The sequence below is a fragment of the Pithys albifrons genome, chromosome 5, assembly GCF_047495875.1.
Source record: "Pithys albifrons albifrons isolate INPA30051 chromosome 5, PitAlb_v1, whole genome shotgun sequence".
In the NCBI taxonomy this organism is placed as follows: Eukaryota; Metazoa; Chordata; class Aves; order Passeriformes; family Thamnophilidae; genus Pithys; species Pithys albifrons.
This window is the reverse complement of record NC_092462.1, coordinates 51252432-51278636: the sequence shown is the minus strand read 5'-3', so window position 1 is coordinate 51278636 and position 26205 is coordinate 51252432. Positions and strand designations below refer to the sequence as shown.

Below are 26205 nucleotides of genomic sequence, written 5' to 3'. Positions count from 1 at the left end.
TTATCTGCATGACTTTTCATGTGCCTAATTTGTTTTAAATGCCTGAGACAAACATTTATAGCTAGTAAGTGGCTAAATATCAGGGTGGGAACCTCAGGTTAAGTCTGCTTTTGAAGTTGGTATCCAAGAGCTTCATTCTTCAGCTTCCAAACACATATGGATTGCTACTTTCTAGTCCTTTAAGGATTATAGATTTTAAAAGAAGATACAGAGAGATTAGTATTTACTTTCTTTTGTAAATTATGGTGAGGTCTTTTACTTCTCTGCATCTTTGCCTTGTGCTTTGTGCCTTACTGAACAGTAGCACCAGTTCTTTTGGTAAATAAGGAATTTGCTTACCTAATATTTACAAAAAGTAGAGCTAAGTAATGAGAAAGGATTACCTGTTTTCATTAGCATGCATATGAACAGTCTTCTGCAGAATGTATTACCTCTATGAAGCTTGTATGCATTCAAAACTAATGTAGATTGAGATTTGATTACCTATTCCTCAGAACAAGCTGCTTGTGTGTGTTTAAAAAATGCTATTTAACCTGTAAACAGTTTTAATCAATGAGAGCTTGAATCAATCCTATGATTTCTGATGAGAAAAACCATGCAATTTTTCTCACCAAACTCTTGCAGGGTAAAATGAATACAAATTAACCATTATCCAAATAAACCACCTTTCACTGTTGGTGGCTTCCTTTATACTCAGTAAAGGGCCAACAGAGAGTACAATGCGGTGTGACTTGGCTTAATTTCCTTCACCGTGGTGGGAGCTATGTGGGGTTGATGGGGTGGGCAGAAGTTTCCACATGGCTGGTCACCTTCTGAGTTACCTGATTGTGCAGTAGCATGCAGACAAAGATTCAGAACCAAAAATTGTGTGCTACTTTTCATTGTATCAAAATGGCAACGGACGACAAATTTATACCTTTTTTTGTTCCTTGGATAAAATCTTTAAACTGAGAATCTTGAAATTCACCATCTGGAGTTTCTCCATACAAAACCTGGGTTTAATTGTTTTTCAGCTGTAGTAATGCATCTTTTCTCCTGTATTTTAGGGCAGGCTATCATGAGAACTTCAGATCTGGGCCATCATCTCCCTGCTCTCCTGCTGCTCTGAGTCAGTCACCCAACAGGTACTAAAGGTCAATAAGGAATTTTGCCGACCAAACACATCTTGTAGTTGCTGGTGAACTGTCACAGTGTAAATCACATTACTATTATGTGGATGCAGTATTAATTCTTCTAAATGTTGCAGTTCATAAGCATCCATGGGATAAACATTTCTTGCCTGCTTCAGCAGTACTGTTATGCTTTCAAATAACACAGTTCAGAAAGCAGCTGTAGGACTCTTGCTTCATCATTGAAATGTCAGTGAAATTGAATAGGGACAGTATAAACTTGAGTCAAAGGAAGCAGTTAAGTGTGAGTTCAGAGCTCTTAAGTCAAAGGATGTCTTTGCTGTGCATAGTCACATACTTAGGACCAAGGGATGTTCTCGACATGGTTACATTTCAACACTTGCTGATTTAAAAATAAGTTCTTTTCATTTCCAAACTTGGAACTGATTTTGCTTTTTTGCTGATTTTAATTTGTCTACATTCATGCTGATCTCCTGGAGATTTAAATCGCATGAGCTATCTGTGCAGTTTTTAGTGAGTTATCTGTGCCAACTCTAAATAAATGTTAACTGTAGCCTGATTGAATCACTGATAATTTGGGGTATATTATAATCAGTTGGCTTATTGAATAGGATAAAGTAATACAACACAGAACATAGCAAGTTTTGTTCTATTTATATTGCATTATTCTTCACATTTCATAACAGAGCCATTCTTCTGATATCACTTTCATTGACATGAAACTATTGGGATTTTTTATGTGAACTATTTAATATGGTTTTGTTATTTCAGCTGCAGGTTTGGTGGGGTTATAGATAATTTCTTGCAACAGGTAGCTATTTGCAATAGCTATTTCATATTATTGAGCAGCTATATTCTGATCTTAGACCTTTTTCCAAGATCTTTTTCTGAAATAAATCTTAATTTTGAAAACAATGGGTGGGATATAATTCATTATTCCACTAAAAAATTCAAAAGCTTTTAAAAAAATTCACAAGCCACTTCATTCTTTGATCCAACACTTTAACTTGTCCTTATAATAGAGAGAGAAGTGAAAACAAAGGCAGAATTAGGAATGACACAGAAACAGAATGCTTAGGGTTGTAGGAGGGCATTAAAAAACAGAAAAGATCTTCTAAAAGGAATAATGATAACAAACCAAGACAGTGATGTGTCTGTGCTGTCTGTGTACATGGTGGGCTCAGGAGTGACAGGGATTAAATGGAAGCAAGGACAGTTTTTTAATTGTGATAGTCCTTCTGCTGCTTCTGTCTCTCTTTCTCTCTCTTTTTTTTTTTGTTTCCAAAATGGGTTTTTTGTTGTGATGCAGTCCAGATCTGTCCCTGTCAATGGCTTATTATGTTGCTGCATCAAAACCTTAAAGCAAGTGATTGTAAATTTGCTTATCTGTGTGCAGTTTTGTCCCACTGTCTTTTCAAAACTCATGAAATATCCCAAAGTTTCTCTCCTGGTTTCAGCCCTGGCTGAATAAAGCATGGATAACATATAATGACAAGGGATCCCTTTTAGTCTCGGGTTCATCTCACTAGACCAAGCATCCATTCTGGCAGGCTGACAGGCAGGTGAGAAAGGAAGAGCGTGAAACACATAAAAGTGTGCACCTGCACTGATGTTCAAACCATTATGAAAAAGGGTAGCAGTTATTTGTGGGACTCTGAACTTTCACCCAACTGTCATCCAACAGCAGTTTTACTAGAAAGGTTGAGACAGTACTGCTGGAGAAGTGAGTTGAAGTATTTTTTTGCATTGCAGATGGAGATCCAATTTCAGCTTTTCTCTAGCTAGTTGTAGTACTAACTGGCACATAGCTGCAGCAGCATAGACAGAAACTGGTTAGCCAGTGCCTGGTCTGTGCTACTGCAGTTGCAATGCCACTATTGGCTTCTCCAGCTTGTTTGGATGGAAGAGCAGCATCAGCATCCCTGTTTTCTGTCTTGCAGTGAGCAAGTCCATTTGCAAACAAATTGAAAAATTTCCAGGCTGAGAGTCTGACTTGAGTAATTTGTGAGAGCATCTGATTTGGTTGCTGTCGCATTGACTAAGTCTAGGTAACCTTTACTATAAGCGTGGTGAGGAACTGGAACAGGTTGCCCAGAGGAACTGTGGACTCCCTGTCACTAGGGGTGTTCAAGACCTGGTTGGATGAGGCTTTGAGTAACCTGGTCTAGTAGAAGGTTCTCTGCCCCCTGCAGGGGGGATTGGAACTAGATGACCTTTAAGATCCCTTCCAACCCTAACCATTCTATGAGTCTGCAAATCCACAGGTGTGGTTCCGTGCCACCCAGACCTCTGTTAAGAGGCTTGCATCTCCCTTGATCTAGCACAGCAGATTGGCAGGGAAATGTGTCTGAGGTGCTGTGAATTTGAGATATTTTCAGTCCTGTGCTTGCTTGTCTGCAAGGCAGACCTGCAGGCTGATTCAGTAACATGGCTGAAGGCTTAACATGTATTTACATGAAACACCCCTCAATGCTCCTTCCTCCCATCCTGTCCCTCTCCATAAACGTGTCTAAACATTTGGCTCCATTTTAGCATCAGTTGCTGTTTTCTTAAAGCCATGTTTGTCTCCTAGGTCTGTCAGCGGAAAGAAGCTTTGCTCTACCTGTGGGCTTCCTCTTGGAAAAGGAGCTGCCATGATTATTGAAACACTTGGTCTTTATTTCCATATTCAGTGCTTCAGGGTATGTCTCTTGCTTTATTAAGAAAAATCTCAAGTCATGCACAGTGCAAGTAGAGAGTATATTGAGGGCTGTAGATGTGAAATTGAAAATGAGAGGACCAGGGGATTTTCATGTTCATTATGTAGGTCTGTTTGGGTGTGTTTGTTTGTAAAGAAGTGGAAATAATGCAACGAGTATGTTATTTTGTGGTCGGACGTGTTAACTGGACTAAAACCTGTGATCGAGCAAGTAAACTTGGCTTCCACACTTACCAGGGGAAGCATAATATAATTTCCCTGTTGTGCTCATTGCTTTTTAAGTATGAGATTACTTACTCTGTGATATTTTTAAGTTGTTCTTTTTTCCTTTCAAACACATGGTCAGTCCCAGAGCCATCTTTGATCTGACCTATGACTGGAAAGCTTTGACTGTGGAATGCATGATGTATTCTGGCTTTCACCAGATTTCTCAACAGAAATAATTCTTGACTGTTTTTGAGCATTTCAGTATCTCTGGAGAACTCAGGAAGTCCATTTCCATTATCTCTGGCCCAAGCAACACTAGGCTTCTGTGAAGCCTTTTCTTGATTTTAGACATTTACCCAGGCTAAACCTCTGGTCTCTCTAAGCTTTATCCATCACAACTGGCCTGAATCCAGAATGCAACCTTAAAATCAGATGTGTCTTCTAATCACTAGATTTCATTTCTGTATAAGTGGAGACTGCTGAAATCCAGTCCTAAACACTTCTGGCTGTAAAAAAAACCCTCTCACTGATTTGCGGTGTTCCCCAGGAATAGGGGCTGGATTCTAGCAGCAGATTTCCTCACTGTTCCAAGAACTACTGAAACAAAAGTAAAAATTTGGGAAGAGTTGGGACATTAGGGCATGGTCTCTCTTACTTTCTCTGTTCTTCATCTGACAGTGTGGCATTTGCAAGGGACAGCTGGGAGACGCAGCAAGTGGGACAGATGTCAGGATTAGAAATGGTCTTCTTAACTGCAACGATTGTTATATCCGATCCAGAAGTAAGTACCAAGTCATGTCTGAAAGACAGTGAACTCTAAAATCCTGTTGCCATGATCTTAACTGGTGGGTTTGTCTCCTCTTGGCTTTGAGACGCAGGCATAGCTTTGCCATGGGAAGAGGAACCTTCCCATGCCATTTTAATTATTTTCTTGTATCAGAAAAGGTTTCCACACTCATTAGATTTTGCCCAGAGAATCTGTGCTCAGCAGTATTAGACTTAACGGCTGTTTGTGTGCATAAACTCCTACACTATACACACATATTGCATGACCTGGAGTCTTGGATCTCTCTCATTACATGAGACAATGTAGATAATTCTACTAAATCTAGGACCTTGGGCTATGTTTGGAGAAGTTCCCACTTTGCATATCTCCAGACCTGTCTTTTGCAGACAAAATAGTCATGTAAAATATTAGGAACATTCTGTAATTGGTAGTGAATCCTTGTGGTAGTATCCTCAAATGTGTGCTAAATAGTATTGCTTGCCATAAATTTTGAAGAATGAGACAGACAATTGCATGTCAAATAAAGACTTGATGCATTTTTCTGCCTTTGAGCAGATCAACTGAATGTCCTTCTGAGTCCTGGATTTCTGTGACTGATGCCAAATAACTAGAACATTCAGCTTGACCTCTCTGTCACCAGTGATATGAGATGGGCAGTGCTCATGCTGGCTTCCACTTTGTGGAATGGAGTAAGATGAAAGAAAAAACAATAGGAGTTATTGTTGTCTTCCTGTTCAATATTCATTGCCTACAGTTGCAACTGATAAGTGGATGTATAAAACTCTTTTTACTTACTATTTCCCTTCTCCTCTCTCAAAAGCAGTGGCTATAGAAATCCAGGAGTAGGAAAAGTACCTCCCTATATTTCCCAGAAGAATGGGTACTTTTTCTCTGATGCTTCAGAAAAGAGATATTTCCCCATCAGCAGAGCTAGAGGGTGCTATTGTATAACTATTTGTTAGGTGATTTTTTTAATTCTGCTTAGAAACATTATGAACTTTTTATTATTTATTTAACCTGACGTATTTAGAAATAACTTTTTCCCTTACGGCTTGATAATGTAAACCTTCCTCATGTGGATGAGATCCTGACACCTAAAATGCAGGTTTGCACATCCTTCTTTACACAAAAATGAAAGGAAGGTGATAAAAGTCATAATTTCCTTTTCTTCTTAGTCCTTTTTGCTAAAATAAGAATTAGAGTCCCTTAAGGATAGATGAAGGCTCAAATAAATTATTTGTCATCCTCCTTATGCTGTAGAAATCACCCCCTCCAACATAATTTCTATGGCAGTGTTGCTAGGAAATGCGTTACAGAGCTGTGTAGAGTGTTTCATGCAGTAATGTTTTGCATTTGTATGTACCTGGCAGAATAGTAACCAGGTCTGTGACAGAGAGAGTGAGTTTTGAGGAAATACATAGTCCCTGAAGAATAGTAATGGCGAGGGGTCTGTCCTTTTTACTACAAATTGCCTCTGCCTGATTTGTTCACTCCTCATGCAGAATCTGAAAATTCAGTTAGTTGAATTTAAGTCACACTGATTTTTGTTGACAATTCAAAGGGACTGATTTTGACAGTACTGCAAATAATGGCTAGTTGCTAATTTTTAACTAAAATTTGGTGGACTCCACACCTGAAATGAAGAACGAACTGGTGCACTGACAGTGTTTTGCCTTTGAGTTCTGGGAAGTCTGATGAAAAATGTAAAATCAGTTGGTTGATTGCACAGCTTGTACTTTTTTGCCTCTGCAACTGTATCTGAAAACCTGTGCACAACTGACCGTCTCTGACCAGCCCAGAATTAATCAGTATTGTTTTGAGATGCTTATGGGCATTGTGATGAATTATTTTGGCCCAGAACCTTATTTGAAAATATAGATGATTCTGTTCCAGAATGAATCATCAAAAAACTTGTGAAAAGCATTAAAGATTATGTAGTGGTCCAGGGTCCAAAATATTTCTATTTTTCAGACAGACGTGGATAGGGTTTTATGAGTAGGTTGTTTGTGTACAACAAAACCCCACAAGGAAGGAAACTCAGTATTCAGTGTCAAACATGGGGAATAGTTACAGATTTTTGAGTGTCAAAGGCAAGAAGTGAATTAATGAGATGTCCTATATCGACAAAGAACACCAGGGGTCTGAATTACCATGTAACACAATCTGGGCACAGCAGAAGATGACTCATCAGCCATTTGCTTTACTATTTTGCCACTGCAGAGCCTGCAATAAATAAGCCCACAAGTACTTTGGGAGTAAAATAAAATTTCATGCAGAATGTATTCATCACATGGGAAGAAAAATATATTTCCATTGGAGTTATGCTGAATCCTTCTTTGTAGATAGTGCCCCAACTTTGCAGGAAGAAGGAAAAGCAGGGCACAAATGACACATAATTTCATATGCAGATTTTTGAATTGTAGAGATCATGTGAGGACAAGTCTATATTTGTTTCTTAAAATTTGTCAACAACTTACTTGTTTTGGTTTTGTTTTACCCAGCTGCTGGACAGCCAACTACATTGTGACATAACTTTCAGTCCTAATAACTTTCAAGAAGGAACTCTCTTCTGTGTATCGGCTGCCTCCAGACAATCACTTGTAAAAGCTTGAATCCATGGACACGATTGCTCTCATCTTGTTTTTAAAAACTCACAAAAAGCTGCACCTGCTCCTTTGAAATGCAATGTGTTGGTTTTTGCTTTCTTAAGAAATTTGCAAATTATGTGTGACCATGTTTGGGAGGGCAAAGCTTAAGTACTACAAAAAAAAAATCCCATCTTTCAGGTATGCTTATGATTTCCAGTCTGTTACCTTGTCCTTTTGAAAGTAATAAGAAAATAAACATGCAATAAAGCTGTTTTGTTTTAATATTTCTAGGAATTTAAAAGTTTAAGTTTACAGAACCTTTATAGAATATGCCAATTTGAGCTGAGAAGCAATTTTAAGATAGTATCTAATCAGTGCATTTGAAAAACAACTAAACATCACAGCACGACTTCTCTGTTATAACTGAAGCTATAACTTTTTATACAGAGACTAGTTTGATAATACGTCCTGTAATTCTGAAGCATTTTGTGTTTATATTACCTTCAGTGGAGGGTAGGAGTTATACAAATAAATTATTGCACCTTTAGTGACAGGATTTTTTTGTTTGTGTACCTCAAGTAATGTTCATGACTATAGCTTAATATTCTCTCAAATAAAGATTTCTTCATTAAACCTAAAGACTGCATACCGTTAACGACGGGAAGATTCCGACCAGGAACAACCCTTTTTACTAAGTTCAACAACCTTCTTACTAAACTCAGTGAAAGGTGATGGGGGGGAGAGGCGACCAAGAGGGCAGACCCAGCTGAGTTGTGAGTCTCCACACTGGAGTTTGATACTACAGTGAAGCTTTTCTTTTTGGCATGTAACTTTCCAATCGAGGGTTCAAGTTGGTTTGAGATCTGCATATTCACTTACAAGTATTGCACTTGGTTGAACTCTCATGCAGAGAAACACATGTGGTTTGGGTACTCTCCAGAGCAGAGAATTAGACAGCCTTGAGCCTGTGTTCCTCCATCCACTACCCAAAAAAAAGTCAGCAAAAGCCACGAGTGTAGAATGCAGGCAGGGAGGAGGCTGGCAGCAGCAGGCAGAAAAACTAACTTGCCTGTGTTTGGGACAGCTTTCCTTTGTGCTCTTTGTTTAAGCATGTGCTCCTTACTAAAGTGATCCAGCAGCTCATTGAAACAGTGGTTCAGCAGTTACCTACAATACCCAAAGTTAGGGAACATGTTGCATCTGTAAAATATCCTAGCACTTTTTGATAAACAGTCACTGGAAATATCCCATTTTAGCTGTTCATTATGCATCTTAAAATGGAGGGAAAAAATTCCTTAATTCTGCCTTAAAACCATGATTAAATGAAAAGAGATTTCTTTTATCTATGTTCATATCTGTTATCCCTTGATGTGTTCTTAGATGGAAATGAAGTAGTTATTAGGGAAGCAATAATTTTGAGTTGTTCTCTAGGTAGCAATTATTTATTGAAATGCTAGACAGTTGCTTGCTTATGAGTTACATAACCATGCAAAACTGTGTGTCATTGAATACCCACATATGATGTTGTCATTGGAGGACATTGTGACTGTCTACTGGAAGGTTACATGTTACTTCCTTAACATTGTGCCTTAGAAAATGCAAAGCTATTGCACACAGTCAGTGATGACTTAGGGATGCAATAAATCCAACAAACTGAAGTCCTGGACTTCACCTGGGGAATGTTTGTAAGCAAGAAAAAAAAAAGACAAATGTTTTGGAACTAAAAGTGATATCCAATATTTTGATCAACCACCTCCATGATTTACTGTTAAAGGGTTTTAACAACCAGGACGCTTATTCTTTGCACATGGTTATTATAACATTTTCCCCAAAAGAATGTGTAACATGGAAATTCAAAAAACAGATTTTATAATTGACTTGGTATATCTATGTAACTCCATGTGCTGCATTAAGAATATGTGAATATATTGTGTCTGAACCTAATTTTTAAACAAGACCATGCATGCTTGTGCGTCCATTTGAAATGAGTCACTACCACTGCTTCACCCATGTTAGATGTGCAAATTGATCCCCAAGTGTATAAAAGGGTTGGTTGTCACAGAGGTTAGATCTGCTTCTCATTCACGTAGGGGTTAAATGCCTGAAGAGCTTATAACCGTGGTAGCAAAAAGTGCATGGGCAAGGGGTGGGGTGGGGGTGTGCATCGCACTGCAGACACGCCACTGTGTCTCTGGAGCTGCTTAGAAATTGATCCCAGTATGTGTCCATTAGTTTCATGCATGCATGTTTTAGCAAAGCTGATTGTATGTAAAGCAAAACAAAGTGGTGTTCTCCGATGACAATTTTTTCCCCCTAATGAACATCTATTCACCAGCATGGGATAATTTTCAATGGTTTTCTAAATTGTACTTGCCAACTGCTTATGTGTAATTTTATACTCCCTTTGGAATCTTACATGGCAAATTCCTTCAGGCTGTTTTCTTTTTTTCTCTTTTTTCCAGTTTAAACACATAAATGTGACACATTTCTCATTAGGAACTGTGAGCACAAAAAAAATATCACTTTACTACATTTGAGCAGCAACACAAGTGTATTTGTTGCATAAATGATTTATTATTAATAAGCAAATACAATGTATGTAATGGGTTTTAGGTATTTTGGAATTTATTTAGCCTCTTACTATTTCAGAGTACCTGAACAGGTGTCATAACCCATCTGTATTTTACAAGCCCATTTTCCATGGTGTATTTTTTCCTTACTCCTGCTATGTAGTGTTATTGATGCAGTACATCTGTACTTCTCAATGAATGTCCTAAAGGTTGGTGAACCAGAAGGGGACCATCCTTTTCTGCATGTCCATTCAGGGACAAGGATTGCTGTCCTAGCTGGGGTTAATGTTGAATGAAAATTATGCTAATCTTTCCTTTTATTTATTCTAAAATGCCTCTGGAAATTAGGAAATCTTGTCTAAAATGCAACAGCTTTTATAGTAAACATATGTTTATAAATAAAATGTTGATTACCTCTGGTCGTGTTGATTTTACTTATAACTAATTCTATTGCATGCAATGTGTCTTGAATCTGAATTGCAGAGTAGAGGCTTCTGCTTGGTTGGAGCAGGCTGAGCCAATCTGTGTTCCCCAGGTCTTAGTATATGAGATGAGACAATAAAAAAAGACATTGCTGAGATGACAAAATATGCTGTGGATTGCCACTGTAAGCTGTAGTCCATTATACACAGGAGCACATGTGCCTGTAAAAGACAACCAGAGAAAGCCTTCTGTGAGTCAAACTCAAAGTCCTCCAAAGAACTTTCGTCAGTGTTGGTGTGCTGTGGTTCAAACTTTTTCTCAACAAAGCATTTTATATATGGTCGTGCTACATACGTGCTTAGTTTATTTCATTTCTCCATAGCAAAGACCCTTTAGTTTGTGCTCAGTTTTGCATGTGCTGAAGTATGTCGTTAATTATTGAGTGTCAGCAAGTGTGTGACTTGTCCAGTCACAAGTAGAAAGTTCACACAAAATTTTAATCTAACAACTGTCTTTTTTTCTTCCTTTTAATTGGGTCTTAAGCGGATGATGGGTTTGGGTTTGTGCCAGATATGCATCTTGGCTATTAGATGAGTCATGGGGAAGTACTGACAATTTAATTTTTTTAAAATAATTATTTTTTATCTTGGTGCCTAAATAGTGATGGCAGTGGTCTTACATTATTTCTGCATGTCCATTTCTGGACCCAGGCAGCATTCTCTGTGGTGGCAGAGGCAGTGCCATTAGTGCCCTGTCTGCAGGAACAGCTCGCTGCCACTGGAGGTTGCTCTGAGGCTGGATTTGGAGGCAGTCAGGCAGCTATTTCTGTTCCAGCAGCTCTGCACCAAGGTTGCTGTGCACACAAACACTACTTATGACCCTTAAGAGCCAAGAAAAATGGTGGAAATCATGGTATGATTTTTGTAATATTATTTTCTGGTGAATGTGACCCAGCAGCTCTGACCTGCGTTGAGTAATTTATGCACCTAAAAAGGCACCAGGGGAGTGCACTTCTCTGGCACTGATCTAGTGCCAAAATTATTTCACAAACCTTAATGTCACCTGCTCCCCTTCATCTGCAGGTAGCAAAGGCTGCTAGGAGGGCCCCAAGAGAAACCACTGAGCTAACAGGGCCTTGACGTGCCCCAGGAGAGGACACTGGCTTGTCAAGCAGTGGGATGAAGCTGAAGGCATATGGGAGAAGTAGGAGGGGGGGGGAGAGGAGTGGGCTGTTACAGCTGAGATTCAGACATTGGAGCAGAGCATATCCTATGCAAAGAGGGATGTGTGCCAGCTCCCCAGGAGAGCTGTGTGGTCATCCACACCCTGTGCAGGTGTGATGCCTCCATCCCTCCCCTTTCGCCCATCATCGTCTGTCTTACTGCTTGTCTTGTGATAATTGATCCTTACCTAGAGAACTCTTCTTGAGGATAGTTAAAAGTAGGCAGCTACCACTTTGTTTAGAAAATTAGCTTTAGGTACAGTTCTTGCTGCCCAATTTAGCAAAGATTTGGTCTCAGATGGATTCCATTCCTGATACTGGGAAGCTGGTTAAGTAGTTACTCAAACTTTGCAGAGTGGGGGTTCACCCTGTTTTACTCCCCCTTACCAGGTTGGGTAACTGGAAACATGATGGCAAAATGACCATGTTCAGAGACACACCTGCAGTGAAAATCAGAAGGACTTGTGGACACTGGAAGTGAGCAGATGGCTATAACTGGTCTGGGAAAAAAGATGTCAGTAAAATATATCTCTTGTAAAGGCAAACAGAATGCATCTATACTTTTAAAAGCCTCCAGCAGGGATCGAATTTCATCTGAATTTCCTGATAAGGGGAAAGGACTAAACTGGAAGCTACTCAAGTTTTGCAAGCAGCAAGAGCCAAAAAAAAGAGTGAAGTACAGGGAAGGATATGACTCTTCACCTAGTACAGAGGGGGTGGGACTCTGTTTTCTTGTTCGTCGTTCTTATAAAATATAGCATGAGTTAAACATGCAAGAGGGATGCTTACCTCTCTGCAAGGCTATAGCTGCTGCTCAGTAGACCTTATGGGATACCCCATGTTCTGCAAGAATAGCTAGTAGAGCTAGCTAAAAGTCAAAGCATATGGGATTTTAAACCATTTAGAAAAAAAAATCCATTGTTTAAGACAATCTTCTAAGTTAGTGTTAACTCATCCATAGCATCCATCTGCTTCACTGCATGTGACACACCACAAATTCTCTGAGCTAATTCCACAACCATAGTTCAAAGATGCGTTTTTTTCCTAAGCAAATAACCTGCTGTTTAAAACATGCAGAAGCCAGTTGCACAGGTCTAGAAACTAAACCAAAACCAACAGAACTGCAAATCTTCCCTTGAAATAACAGAATTTCTCAAACAGAAAAAGAAAGCACGATTTTAAACATTCCCTTTTTCTATCACATCCAGTAGACAAAACCACTCCAATGACAAGCACAGGAACAGTGACATGCCATCCACATCTCTGGAAACTACCTGTAGTAATGCCAGAACTCCTGATCCAGGGACCTGGACTTGGACCTGGACTTCCCAGGGACCTTACTTGTGATAGGTGTCCCCTCTTCTCAGTGGCCAAGTGCTCTTCAGGTGCCTTTGGGCAGGTTCATAAAACTCTGTGAAAGTGCACAACTCCAAGGAGTTGTTACACTAATCTTCAATATAACAATATGTCCTTACCACTCAGATTGAAGGTACCACCTCCAAGTGCACTTTTCTGCCATGTGAGAATGTGCTGGTTTAAAGGCGAACCAGCAGGGGAAGTGAACTCACCACGAGAGAGATTATAAGTCAGAGCTAAAATTTAATAATAATATTACAATAAATACACTGACACTAAAGGGAAATTGCTTTCAACTCACAAAAACCCAGCAGTATAACCCAGTGTCCTGGGGCACAAACCCAAGGGGTTTTGTTTGCCCTTGTGCTGAGACCCCTGTGGCTCCCCCAAGTCTCGAGCAAAAGAAGTGAAAAACCTGTTGGTGTGGGCAAGGGCTGTGGTCTGGTTGAGAGTGGCAGTCGTAGTCTGGTCAAGAGCGGTGATCTCCTCCTGTCAAGGTCCTGCTGCTCCTCTGAATCCGACGAGAAGTCCCCAAGGTCTTCTTACTCACCACTTATGTACCCTCAGGGAGCACCCAGTCCCTCCCCCTGGGCAGGGACTCACACAATGGGTGATTAACTTGAGCCATGGGGTATTGTTGAACTGTTGATGGCCCATTAGCAGCCACACCCCCTCAGGCTGGGTGTGAAGGTGATAATGACTCCCTGGGCAGCTGCTGCTAGTGGTCCATTGTCCTTGGGGAATGAATAGAGGGGGTAGAATACACAGCTTTGATCACCCCACACACACAGTGTTAACTGGTCCCTCCTGCTCAACTAGGACAGAGAACGAAGGGGATATTTTTCCAAAGGATGTTAAATATAAATGGGTAAAATGGGTTTGAGTCTAATTACAAACTTTTCTTGGAAAAAATTAGTTCTGGTGAATGATTTGGCATCTTTATGGTCTATTAATTAATGCTAGTGTATTAAAATGGACTAGATTGCAGCATGGGCTTTCTGTGTTGGACTTCGTGCTACTACTTAAGTCTTAGTGTAATATTTTCCCTGACTGACATATGGTGATAACACTCATCACCAACCCAAGAGTGAAACTGAGCTCTCTGACCTGTTTCATGAACTGACATTTTGAAGGGATTTTAGAAAACATTTGATGCTTTTTGGTGCCCTTTCTGGTTCTGTGGATTTATATGAAAGACACCTCTTACAGAGCCTGGAGGAGGAAAGCCTTATACTAAGGTCATACGTGACTCCTGCAAACCCTCTGCACCCAGCCATGTCCCAGTTAGGCTTTAGATATGTTAAGTGTGAAGGCAGCAGTGAAATATATTGTGTCTTCATGTTCGTAGTATTCACAGGTCTTCGGCTGAGTGTAAAACATAAAGATAAAAGAACAGCACTCTACTATCTAAAGAAACCAGTTAACACATATGCTACCCATAGTCCTGAATGCATTTTTTGTCTTGTTCTTAGTTTCAAACAAGTAGGATGATACTGAGAAGGTGTGCTGGTTTAAAGATAAACCGGCAGGAGAAATGGACCCACCACAAGAGAGATTATAAGTCAATTACAATTTAATGAAAGATATTACCATAAATACACTGACACAAAGAGAAATTGCTTTCAACTCACAAAACCCAGCAGTATAACCCTGTGTCCTGGGGCACAAACCCAAAGGCATTTGTTAGCCCTTGTGCTGAGACCTGCATGGTTCCCCCCAAGTCCAAAGCAAAAAGAAGTGAGAAATCTGTTGGTGCAGGTGATGGCTGTAGTCTGGTCAAGAGTGGCCGTTGTAGTCTAGTCAAAAGCAGTGGTCTCCTCCTGTCAAGGTCCTGCTGCTCCTCTGGATCGAACAAATGGTTCCTGAAGTCTTACCCACCACTTATGTACCCTCAGGGTGGGGACTCACACAATGGGTGATTAACTCTGGGAGCCATGGGGTATTGTTGAACTGTTGATGGCCCATTAGCAGCCACACCCCCTCAGGCTGGGTGTGAAGGTGATAATGACTCCCTGGGCAGCTGCTGCTAATGATCCATTGTCCTCGGGGAATGAATAGAGGGGGTAGAATACACAGCTTTGATCACCCCCAGACAGTGATAGCTGGTCCCACCTGCTGAACTAGGACAGAAGGGATTTATGGCAAAGTGCCACTAACTGATAAAACTACAAGTCTGTTCCAATGGACCAAATCTGAATTTTATAATTAATTTGCAGCCTCACAAAACCACTTCCAACCACTTCTCTTGGGATGCAACCTATTTGTTGAGTGTGCATACACGTGACAGCAGCAAAGCTGAGAGGTTGTGGCAGAGGCCAATCAGCCAGTACCAAATCTCATCCCCTCCATTTTCCCTCTGCTGAAGCTGTTGTTATCCCTCAGAGCATTTGTTATAGATGCACGGGGGCACACAACAGTTGAAAAGCCATTATCTCTTTCAAAGATAGTGACTAATGTGCTTTTGCCCATAGCAATGGGAAAAGTCATGGGAAGGTTTTGCTGTAGAATCAGCTCTGTTTAATTTGTAGAAAAGCAGCCACATTTTCCAAATCTTTTTTTGAGAAATAGAGGTCTTTATTTCTTGCAAATCTTTGCTGGTAGTTTTCTTATATTTCTCGGAAATGTTAATTGGAATTTTTGTATCCTTCTGTGCTTAGCAAACAGGCAATTTCTTTTCCTGAGTAATGTAAAAGAATATTTCACTTGACTGGATGATACTGTCCAGTATAAGTTCATGTGGTTTGATAAGCTGAACTAAAAGCAATTTTCAACAAAAATCATGACAGCTGACTTTTTTGCCTGTGGTGGCTGTCCATCTACCACAATGTTCTGCAATATGAGGCCAGGCATGTCCCTGCCTGGAAGCAATGCAAAACAGTGAATTGTCACAGCTGTCTGATGTCCCCACTGCACTGTGCTTTATACAGAAGAGGATGGTGCTTGAACTTTCATTTCACAGAATCACAGAAGACACTGAGTTGGAAGAGACCCACAATGATGACCAAGTCCAGCTCCTGGCCCTGCACAAGACCATCCCCAAGAGTCACACCATGTGCCTATGAGTATCATCTAAACACTTCTTGAACTCTCTCAGGCTTGGTGCTGTGGTGACTTCTCTAGACAGAATAGAAATATCATCATCCTATTACAGAACGAGGATGGTCACCTCACAAACAGGTACAGAGACCAGGCAGAAGTGTTTGACACTTTCTTTGCCTCTGTCTTCAACATGGATGATGGAGCAAGAGAGTCTCAGTGCCCTGAGCTGGAAGACCATGACTGTGAGAATGATCAAATGCCAGCCAGTCCTGAATCATGTGGGATCTGCTGCTCCAGCTGGATCCCTACAAATCTATGGGGCCTGATGGGATTCATCCCAGAATCCTCAAAGATCTGGCTGATGACATCACAAAACCTCTCTTACCATCAGTCACAGCCTGCACGGCTTCATGAGAGGAAGGTCCTGCTGATCCAACCTGATTTCCCTCTATGACAAAATAACCCACCTAGTGAATCCAGGGAAGCCAGTTGATGTAATCTTTTTGGATTTCAGTAAAGTTTTCAATACTGTCTCTCAAAGGATCGTTCTGGACACAGCTGGATAAACACATCATGGGTGGGTGGGCAATTGGCTCACAGGTTGAGCACAGAGGGTGATAGTGAATGGCGTAACATCAGACTGGTGACCTGTCACTAGTGGGGTTCAACAGGGCTCAATCTTAGGCCCTGTGCTCTTCAGCATCTTCATAACTGACTTGGATGCAGAACTGGAAGGGATGGTAAACAAGTTTGTAGATGACACAAAATTGGAAGGAGCTATTGACCCCCTTGAAGGCAGGGAGGCCCTGCAGAGAGACCTTGACAAATCAGAGGTCTGGGCTATCACCAACCATAGGAAGTCCAACAAGGGGAAGTGCCAGATTCTGCACCTGAATTGGGTCAACCCTGGATGTACAGACAGACTGGGGAATGAGATGTTGGAAAGCAGTGCCCTGGAAAGGGACCTGGAGGTTCTTGTCAATGGCAAGTTGAACATGAGTCAGCAGTGCCCTAGAAAGGGACCTGGAGGTTCTCGTCAATGGCAAGTTGAACATGAGTCAGCAGTGCCCTGGCAGCCAGGAGGGCCAACTGTATCCTAGGGGGCAGGGAGGGGATTGTCACGGTCTGCTCTGCACTGAGGCAGCCTCACCTTCAATATTGTCTGCAATTTCGGGCACTGCAATATAAGAAATATATTAAGCTATCAGAGAGTGTCCAAAGGAGGGCCTTGAGAGGAAGCTGTATTAGAAGCAGCTGAGGTCACTTGGTCTGTTCAGCCTGGAGAAGAGGAGACCAAGGGGAGACCTCATCGCAGTCTACAACTCCCTTGTGAGGGGAAGTAGAGGGACAGTCACTGATCTCTGTGGTGACCAGTGACAGGACCTGAGGGAATGGCCTGAAGTTGTGTCAGGGAAGGTTTAAGTTTGATATTAGAAAAAGTTTCTTCACTTAGAGGGTGGTTGGGTTTGCAAGGCTTGCCTCATTAAATCATCTTTGTAGACAATGGACTTCTGAGAAACCTTTGGAAAAACCAGAGTGAAGAGTTCAGGTGGTGGCTTTTCAATGGTGAGGTGTGAAGGGAAAGCAAAAACCTTTTTACTTGCAAAAGCCGCAAGTCATCTGTGTAGTTGCATTTATATCTGTGACAAAGCCTGCATGATTATGTAGAGTGACATCTATAGCTATTGCATTTCTTTATATACTGTTCAAATTTGTGTAGGTGGTACAATAACTTTAAAGGTGTATTTTTTCACATGGGACTGTATGTCAAGGAGACAAAATTACTGAGCAAGGTATAGGTGCAGATAAAGAGTTTATGATAAAATATTATCACTCAGTACTCGGTTTTCTCAATATCTATCTTGAATGCTTAAAATTTGTCTACAGCATAAATACATTTCTCTTTACTGCATCAGGGATTTTCAAGCATGTGGCTTCCAGCTGACTATAACCCTCACGTGCTATTACTCCAGGAGCTGAAGACTTAGGTTGTACTTGGTAAACTTTGATGCAATGAGTGATAAACTTTAGCTTCCACCAGCTATAGGCAAGGTAAAATGAAAAATTAATAAATCATTGGATGCAGAAGAAACATGCATCCTAACTTCCAGGAACTGTGCACCTATGTTGGAAAAATTACTTCAACAAGGATTAAACTCTCAAAGAGTAAATGGTGGAGTTGCAGCACTTCTCCCCTCCTGTTCTCAGCCTATGACATAGGCAGTTTCTCAGCCTTGTTCTGCACACAAATCAAGTCCAGCTGTGCCTCCATGACATATCCCAGCTTGCCAGGACCCACATTTGGTTGGAGCTGGCTCCGCCCATGACCAGCACAGTATAGCCTAGCCCAGCTCAGGGCCACACTGCCCTCTCTGCTTGTTTGCTGTGGATCTACTACAGACAGTTTCAGTTTTTTTCCCTCAGATGCTGGGGATTTTGCTTTTTAGCTAGAAATTCTTCTCGGTTGATCAATATAGCATTTCTCAGCTGTTTGTTGTCCATTTGCAGTTAGAATGAAGGGCTGTAAATAACCACTGTTGCTACCTGGAGGGCTTTGGAAAGATGTGCAAAGAGGGCAGTGCTGCCGGTTGAGGGGCTCCAGCAGAAACAGGTAAACAAGAAGATGCTTGGAGCAGCCCAAGTATGGCCAACCTGTGTGCAGCCAGCACTGAGATCGTTTATTAAATCTTTATGGCTAGTGAGGCAAATGTAAGAAGACGTCTCTCCACAGGCTGCTGTAGTACTTTTCATCATGGAAAGAAAATAAATTCTACAATACTGTTTTTGGTTTTTTGCAGTTTTAAGGCAAGATGTACCTCTTTTGACAGCACTAAGATCAAGCTTGAATACAAATATCAATTACTTCATTTTTATTGCAGTATTATGTAATAATTTGGACTAGATTTTGAATGATACCTGAGAACAATACCTGAGCACACCATGTCAGAGACTTGGAATCAGCTGAATTATCTAGGATAGCTGATTGCGCACTCCCAGATAATCAGACATCATTAACAGGCCTCAAGTCATATAGAGCCACTGACCTTGTGTGAAAGCATAGGTACCTAGACTTGATTTTTCAGTTTTTCAATGACATTTCAAGTAGCTGAAAAAGAAAAGAGAGGCTAGAGTCTGTGTGATGCTTCCTGGCCCACACACTCAATGACTGGTGTTTACAGACAACATTATCACCAGAAAACAGTGAAGTCCTTTGTAACTGTTAGTTGAATAAGATTTAAAAACACCACTGAGAGACTGAAAAATACTATTATATCTGTATGTCCAAAGGGATAAATAGCTCACAGACCCATTTAATTTGTACAGAGAAAGAATATCTTCACTAATGAATTTAATTTAGCCTGCAACCTGACAATAAATGTGCTAAAAACTCAGAGGGAAAACAAAACAAAACAAAACAGTTTAAAAAGCATACAGTTGCCAGCTACTGTGACTACAGCATAGTGACTGTGGAGTTTGGAAGGACCAGGCTATCTGAGTATTGTAGTAAAAGTCACCACAGCAAGAAGCCCATCAGCGTGGAGTCAGCCTGTCTAGAAACACGCCCATGAAGCAGCAGCACACTTTGCATTGCCTCCCCCAGACTGCCAGAAGCTGTAGGCTGGGCTGAAGCCAGCTCAGCATCTCCATGCAGACCACTGTTATTTAGCACACAGACTTGTTGGCATTGGCAGATCATTGCCTGTACCTGGAGCTGTGTGAGGCAAGCGGAATCCTTCTGGGTAAATGTCCTTTTGAGAGGAAAACATGGCAAAAGGTACTCCTTTTCTGGAAGAAAGGAAAACAAAAGGAGAAGCAGATTTTTTTCATGAGTGATGCCTACCACAATGGGGCAGGCATGTGTGGTTTGTTTTCCTGATCCTCTCTACAGGGTGGACTTCTTCACTAGATGATGTTAGCTTGGCTTCACATGTCTCACTCATGGGGAAGGAGACATGAAAACATCTGCACTGCTATTCCCACCACAGCAAATGTATCTTCTGCCTGGAGAATGACAGACATTTTATCTTAGTAAAATATTTATAGAAAGTCTAAAAATGTATTTGCTGGAGGAGAGACAAGGAAAGGTTTTTCACTAAGTTTTGGTGCCAGATCATCTTCCTCAGTTACTTATAGAATTACTCAAATGAATGGTCCACATGGTGATTCTCCTTTGGAGGTGGTTGTGCTATATTGTAGCAATCTGAAATCCAGCTTACAGCAAAAAGAGCTAGAAATCTTAAACAGGAAGCCTTGGTCAACAAGGCTGAGAGAAATTCCATCACCAAGAACAGAGGAGGCTTGGTAATGCTCAACTTGAAGATAAGCTGTCTCCTACCTTAACATACGAAAAGAGTCTAGAATGAATGTTATCAGATTGTGTTGTAATCCTCTGCTGTCTTCCCTCCATAAATTCCTGAAATTACCATAACCCTTCCTACCTATTAGCATGTGTCTCCCTGAAACCTTAAAAAGCGGTCAAGTGTTCAATAAAGTATTCCAGTTTTCTTCCCCATAGCTGGGATTGTGTAGTTTTTTGACCTTCACACTATATAACACGCCTGTCTGGGTGCTCTGATGTGTCAGGATATGCTCAATCCATACAAGCTACATACATGTGGCAGGCTATCCCTGCCAAGAGCAGGCAGAAGCCTAGAGGGCTGCCTTCGAGAGCAGATGCTTGTAGACATCTATTGTTTTTCTTGCCTACTCTGCAGGGATTAGTGACATGAAGTGCTACTTCATGTACACCTCACATGTCAAAAACCTGATTTCCCAGGAAAATGATGGCCCGTGCAAGGTAGGGGCTGGCCTATAGCTGAACAGATGGTCCTGCTGGCTCAGTGATGACCTGTAGCTGTATGTTGGATAAGCATCTGGAAAGCAGCCTGAGCTCTCTGCTGGAGATAAGATGCCCAAAGCTAGGTTGGACTAGAAAGAGAACATGGAATCCAAAGTATTTCTACATTAAATTTATGTTATAAAAATAGACTTCATCGATGCAGTTCTGCATAGATGTGTTCTGCACCAGGAGTTTCAAAACAAAAGAAGTCCACCCTTTCCTCTGAAGTGTGGCAGACATTGCATGGCAGTATTTTCTGGACTGAGTTTATTAGTAGATGAGAGCATTAAATAGTTAAAAGGATTCTTTCATCTCAGTGAACCCTCCACTAGCAGAAAATAAACAAACAAGGAAAAACTGCCCAGACTGTGCTCTCACTTCAAGACATGACAAGTGTTGTGACAGTGGCTGCTGCCACACAGCTAAAGGACTGAGGCACTTTGTAAATCAAATTTCAAGTAAAGAGATTGGTTTGCGAAACCTCCTCGGCATGGAGTCACGAGCTGTCAGAGTGTATTAGCTTTATGTTACCAGAGTAAAAAGCAAAACAAATTAAGATGTTTAACAGCTGAAATCTGAAACAAAATTGTGTTTAATGCTGAAAATCTTGTTAACGTATTTTCAGGCTTCCCTTTCCCCAGATGTTAAATCTCAGTGTGTGCTTGCAAGCATCTTTTTATCACACATAGAAACTTACTGTAGGAGAATAAGAACTATACATGACATATGGTAAGGATGAGTGTTTCACTCTGCATGCAAAAACCTCTTCAGCATTGCCACAGCGTACAGCAGCACATAAGGAAGATTTTAAGGACGGGGGAAAGCACAGCTGGAATTCCCTGTGTGTCCAGGGTGACAAAAAATATTGAATCAACAGCAATGGGTCCAAACTGAAGATTGCTCATGTTGTAGCATTTAATGTGAGGGTCAATTTGAACTCCCAAAATGGTTTTACTGTCATATTGGCTCCCACAATGAAAGAACCATTAAGGGTTTTAGTGATTTTCCAAGACTCTGCTTCCAGCAGAAAATTGGCTCCTTCTCCTTGGACACAAGACCAATTTTTAATTCAATTTCAAGAGATGATGGATGTTGTACTTTATTCCAAGTCTATATGCTAAATTAACAAGGCTGTCTGCTTAGTTTCCTCTTTTGAAACCACATTGAGATGAGTTTCTGTTAATTCTCTTACACAGGGCATTAGACATGTGAATCAAGTCCTTATTCAAGAGTTGAAATAAAAGACATTTTTGCCAAGGTTATTACTTTGGTTAATGATTTGAGTTGTGAGGCAGCAACAATAATCTGCTTTCTGAAAAAGGCTTAGCAGTTGAATTATTTCAAATGGAATAAAACTAAACATATAATATGTTTTCAGTAAAATATTTAAAAGTTATTAATTAACTCTTAAAAGTATATCTTAGAGCAGAGACCATTCCATTAATTCTGGACATTTAGTGTTTGTCTCTTCCTCATGCTCTCTCTGGTCCCTTCAAAGATAACAGAAGGTCCCCCAGAAGTACTCTAGACTACAGAATATGTTTAGCCTCAATTGGGATTATTACATGTTAATAGATGCCATTGATAAGTTAAATATTTGTTTTTGTGAAACAGAAAAAAAATGGCATAGAAGTGAATGTTTTTCTTAACTCTGGCTGCTGAAGCAGTATTTACATAGTACTGTATAAGAAGAAGATGCGTCACAGAAGTAGGCCATTGGAAAGGTTTTTGCTAAGCCATTTGGAATGAAATTTTGGGCTGAACATAGGAAATTTGAAAACAAAACTTTGACAAACTTGGGCAAAACCAGGAACCAGCTCTATTAGGTGTATGTATAATGTTCTACCAGTAGAAGCTGAGTAATTTCTAGAAAATATTGAGGTGGGCATTGTCCTTCTTCCAGGATGATGAATGGGTTTGCTTGAACAGTAATGACCCTACGGCTAGAAACACCTTTGCTTGTATACTTTCTAAATGGGAATGTTTAAAAACAACTGTTTGTAATTGTAAAGTGGCCCAGGATGGCAGTGAACAGTCTTAATGGTTTCCCTTTGGCAGCCCAGACCTGGCTGACCTTCTTACCTCAGAAGGAGCTTTTGAGATGGATTGAACAAACTGGCCACGTGGACTGGAGTTTGCACTTCATTTGTCAGAAAATTGTGGTTCTCAAGGGGACAGAAACTGATGCGAAAATACAGCTGTCAGTGTCTTCATCAAGAGGAGGTCAAAACCAGAGATATAATAGAGTATATCAACTAATTAAAGGCTGAAAGAGTGTGGTTTAAATAGCTGAGTGATTTAAACATGGAATAAATGGAATAATATAACACATCTAGCATAATTGAATAATAGCCTTCCCACAGGTGACACAGGGTGGAAAAGCATGTTCAGGTCTTTATTCAGATGTGCTTATTCTTCTTAACTGTAGCTTATTAAATAAAATAGTAATAAAATGCCAATTTTTTCTCATAGTTTTGTATTTCAAGAATATTTCAGTCCTAACCTGTGTCAGACATCAGTCTCATGATAGTCCTTCTTTGCATCACCAACAGTTTCCTTTTTGTTAATGTTGTATGCCACAACAGAATGACTCAGAACCAGTTTTAATTATGACTGCAGCCCAAATGATCCTGCAGAGCTCATCGTTAGATCCTGGGAGAAGCTAATGGCTTATCTGTTCTGTATAATTGTTCAAATCCTCTTTTCCATCAGTTTTCCATCAGTGACATCTCATTTGTTTAAATTGTATGCTGATGAGTCAACTACCCAGCCCAGGACTCTAAAAAATTTTAAAAATATACTGTGGCACCCAAATAAGGAACATTTTGAAGTTATTTCCTTAGAATGGGAAATTGGTATGGGTTTTGAAATACTGTATCCTCATGGAGCTGCACTGATTAGCAGTATCTGTTATGTTTTTATAGCTATTATTTGTCTAACTCCATGGCACAAGTGATTAAGTGATTTGTGCCTCCTGACATAGTAACAGAAAACCTATTTCTTAATTCTCTTGCCACTTACAGTAAGCAGTAATTGTAGTGTCTTTGTTCAACACCCAGCAGTGTGGTTAACACCCAGTTTGCTAAACTCAAAATCCCAGTTTAGTGATGCTGAATGGGCAAAGAGAAGCCCTTCCACTAAAAGTAATTTTTTCTTTTACAGCTCCTTCAAGCATGAGGCAGTGGTTCTGTAAGACGTGCAGGTTTGTCCACATCAGTGGGAACACCTGGGCATTTTGAGACCTGTCATTGCATCTCTCCAAACTGTGTGGCAGTTTGGGGACAATTCGTAACCTGAATGAGCAAACAAGTGACAAATAAAAGCAAGTTGGGGCACTGTATGGCACTGGGTTGGACATCCCCCAGAGCCTTCTGGCCATTTATGAGTGGATGGAAACTGTGATTGCCGTGAGAGAAGAAATAGTTATTATGGAGATGAGGGGAAAAAATGGCCTTTGTAGTGTCCTTGTCCCTGAGACTGAGAAAAATTCAATACACCTCAAAAGGCACATGTCAGCGTTCCCCTTTGTGCAGAAAAATCAGGGAGACATGACAGCCCCTTGAATAGTAGGATACTGCCACCTGAAATCTGGGTTCTTCTCTGCCTGAAACTGCCATGCTGAAGCAACCTAAGGTCTGTTTGACCTTCTGTTTTCCTCTTCAGAAAATACATCCGTTGTGGCTAATTTATCATCATAAAGAAAAGGAGATCACAGAATCTAAACTGCTCTGAGAAATGCAAAAGAAACACACAGAGAAGTTTCTGAGCCCACACTTATGGACTATGGAGGGGTTTCAGCACAGCAGAGTTTCAGTGGGATTGCAGCCCTCAGAACACACACGCCGTCCCTTTACCTTCTCCCCTACCTGAGGACTGAGGAAGGAGAGTCTTTAGAGGTCTTTCACCTGTTCTACCCACAATAGGTATAATTTTGCTGGAGACTTTGGGGAAATTCATCAATCATATCCATCTCTGTTCCATGCCACTCCAGCTAAATACCTATGAGAGCTTTTCTCCTCTCACTGCATTTCAGCTTCAAAATAAAACTAAGTGACTCACAATATATGGTTTTATTCTTAAAAGTAGCATGCTGAGTAGATCTTATTTAATTGGCTGAAACTTCTCAAAAGCTGTAGGTCCAGAAAAATCTCATAGGTTGAGATATGTCACAAGGCTCTTCACGCTGGGCTAAGACTACTTTTCATTTCAGAGCACCATTGTGACTTTGGTTCAGTTGGTCTTTAATTCTCATATACTGGCATTACTGGCATGTATTGCCATTTTGAGGTATTCGTCCCCAGACCTGAACAGATTTTTCTTCTTTAAAATTATATATTAGAATGATTTACCCATTACAGCTATTTTCACTCCTTTATGGGAGTGCCAGGCTTAACACAGAGCTCCTCTTGCCTTTCTGTATCTCTTGCCTGGTCAAGAAGACTCTTCAACTGTACCAACAGTTTCACTTAGACAAGTCTGAGCGTGAAAGAGCAGTGACCTCAGCACTGGCAGGGAATTAACTCTATAATCTAATAGGCTTTCTTTTTCCATTTCTAAATAATGAGATTCTATTAGACCAAAGTGTAGTCGCGCCATAATGGTAATTTATTGTATAGTATATCTGAATTTTGCCTTTTATATATCATAGAGAATTACAATGCAGTTATATAATTGAATCTTCTCTTGTATCATTAATATTTTTCTTTGTTTAGAGAGACCCCTTTTTGTTTAGAGTTCACATGTAACTGGGTTTTGAAATTACAGGGGGTTGAATGTGCCCATTTTTAAGTGATTAAATATTTTCATTTTTATTACTTTTAAATATGTTGTAAAGTAATCTTTAAAAGCAAAATACTTTAAAAGCATTTTATACTTAAGACGTCTTATTCAGATTATTCTGGAAAATTTAAAGACAAATACAGTCATAGGTTAGTGTATATACCCTAAAATCTCAACAACAACAAGATGTCATGGTCTTTGAAAGGAAATAATTGAGGTTAATTCCCACATTGACATTTAAATGTATTAGTGGTATGCACCAGTGAAAGTATTGATCAGTGAAAGAAATCAGCAATAGTAGGAAAAATTAATCACTTTTGAAGATGTATTTATCTTCAGCTGTGGAATGTAAGTCAGCCAGGATCGAAGTTGACCCCATGAATAGAACAGGGAGTACTACCACCAAACAGAAAAGACTATGAAGACATGTAAATGAAGGAAATCTGTCAGTGCATGCTTTAATTTGCTATTATATTTTTAAAATAGGGAGTGATGTACAGCCTAAAACTTGTAATCTACAGTTTGTAAAACCATTTCGGGAACTCAATAACAGCAGGTGTTTAGAA

General features: G+C 40.3%; 1 protein-coding gene across 1 annotated transcript in view; it reads left to right on the top strand.

Annotated features, from left to right (window-relative positions):
- Positions 1-10388, top strand: part of LIMCH1 (LIM and calponin homology domains 1) — a 178925-nt gene extending 168537 nt beyond the window's left edge. The window contains exons 32-35 of the mRNA XM_071556571.1: positions 1047-1124; positions 3703-3811; positions 4714-4816; positions 7324-10388. Coding sequence (XP_071412672.1) covers positions 1047-1124; positions 3703-3811; positions 4714-4816; positions 7324-7349 — 316 coding nt within the window. The 3' untranslated portion in view covers positions 7350-10388. The remainder of the gene's footprint in view (positions 1-1046; positions 1125-3702; positions 3812-4713; positions 4817-7323) is intronic.
- The last annotated feature ends 15817 nt before the right edge of the window (positions 10389-26205 follow it).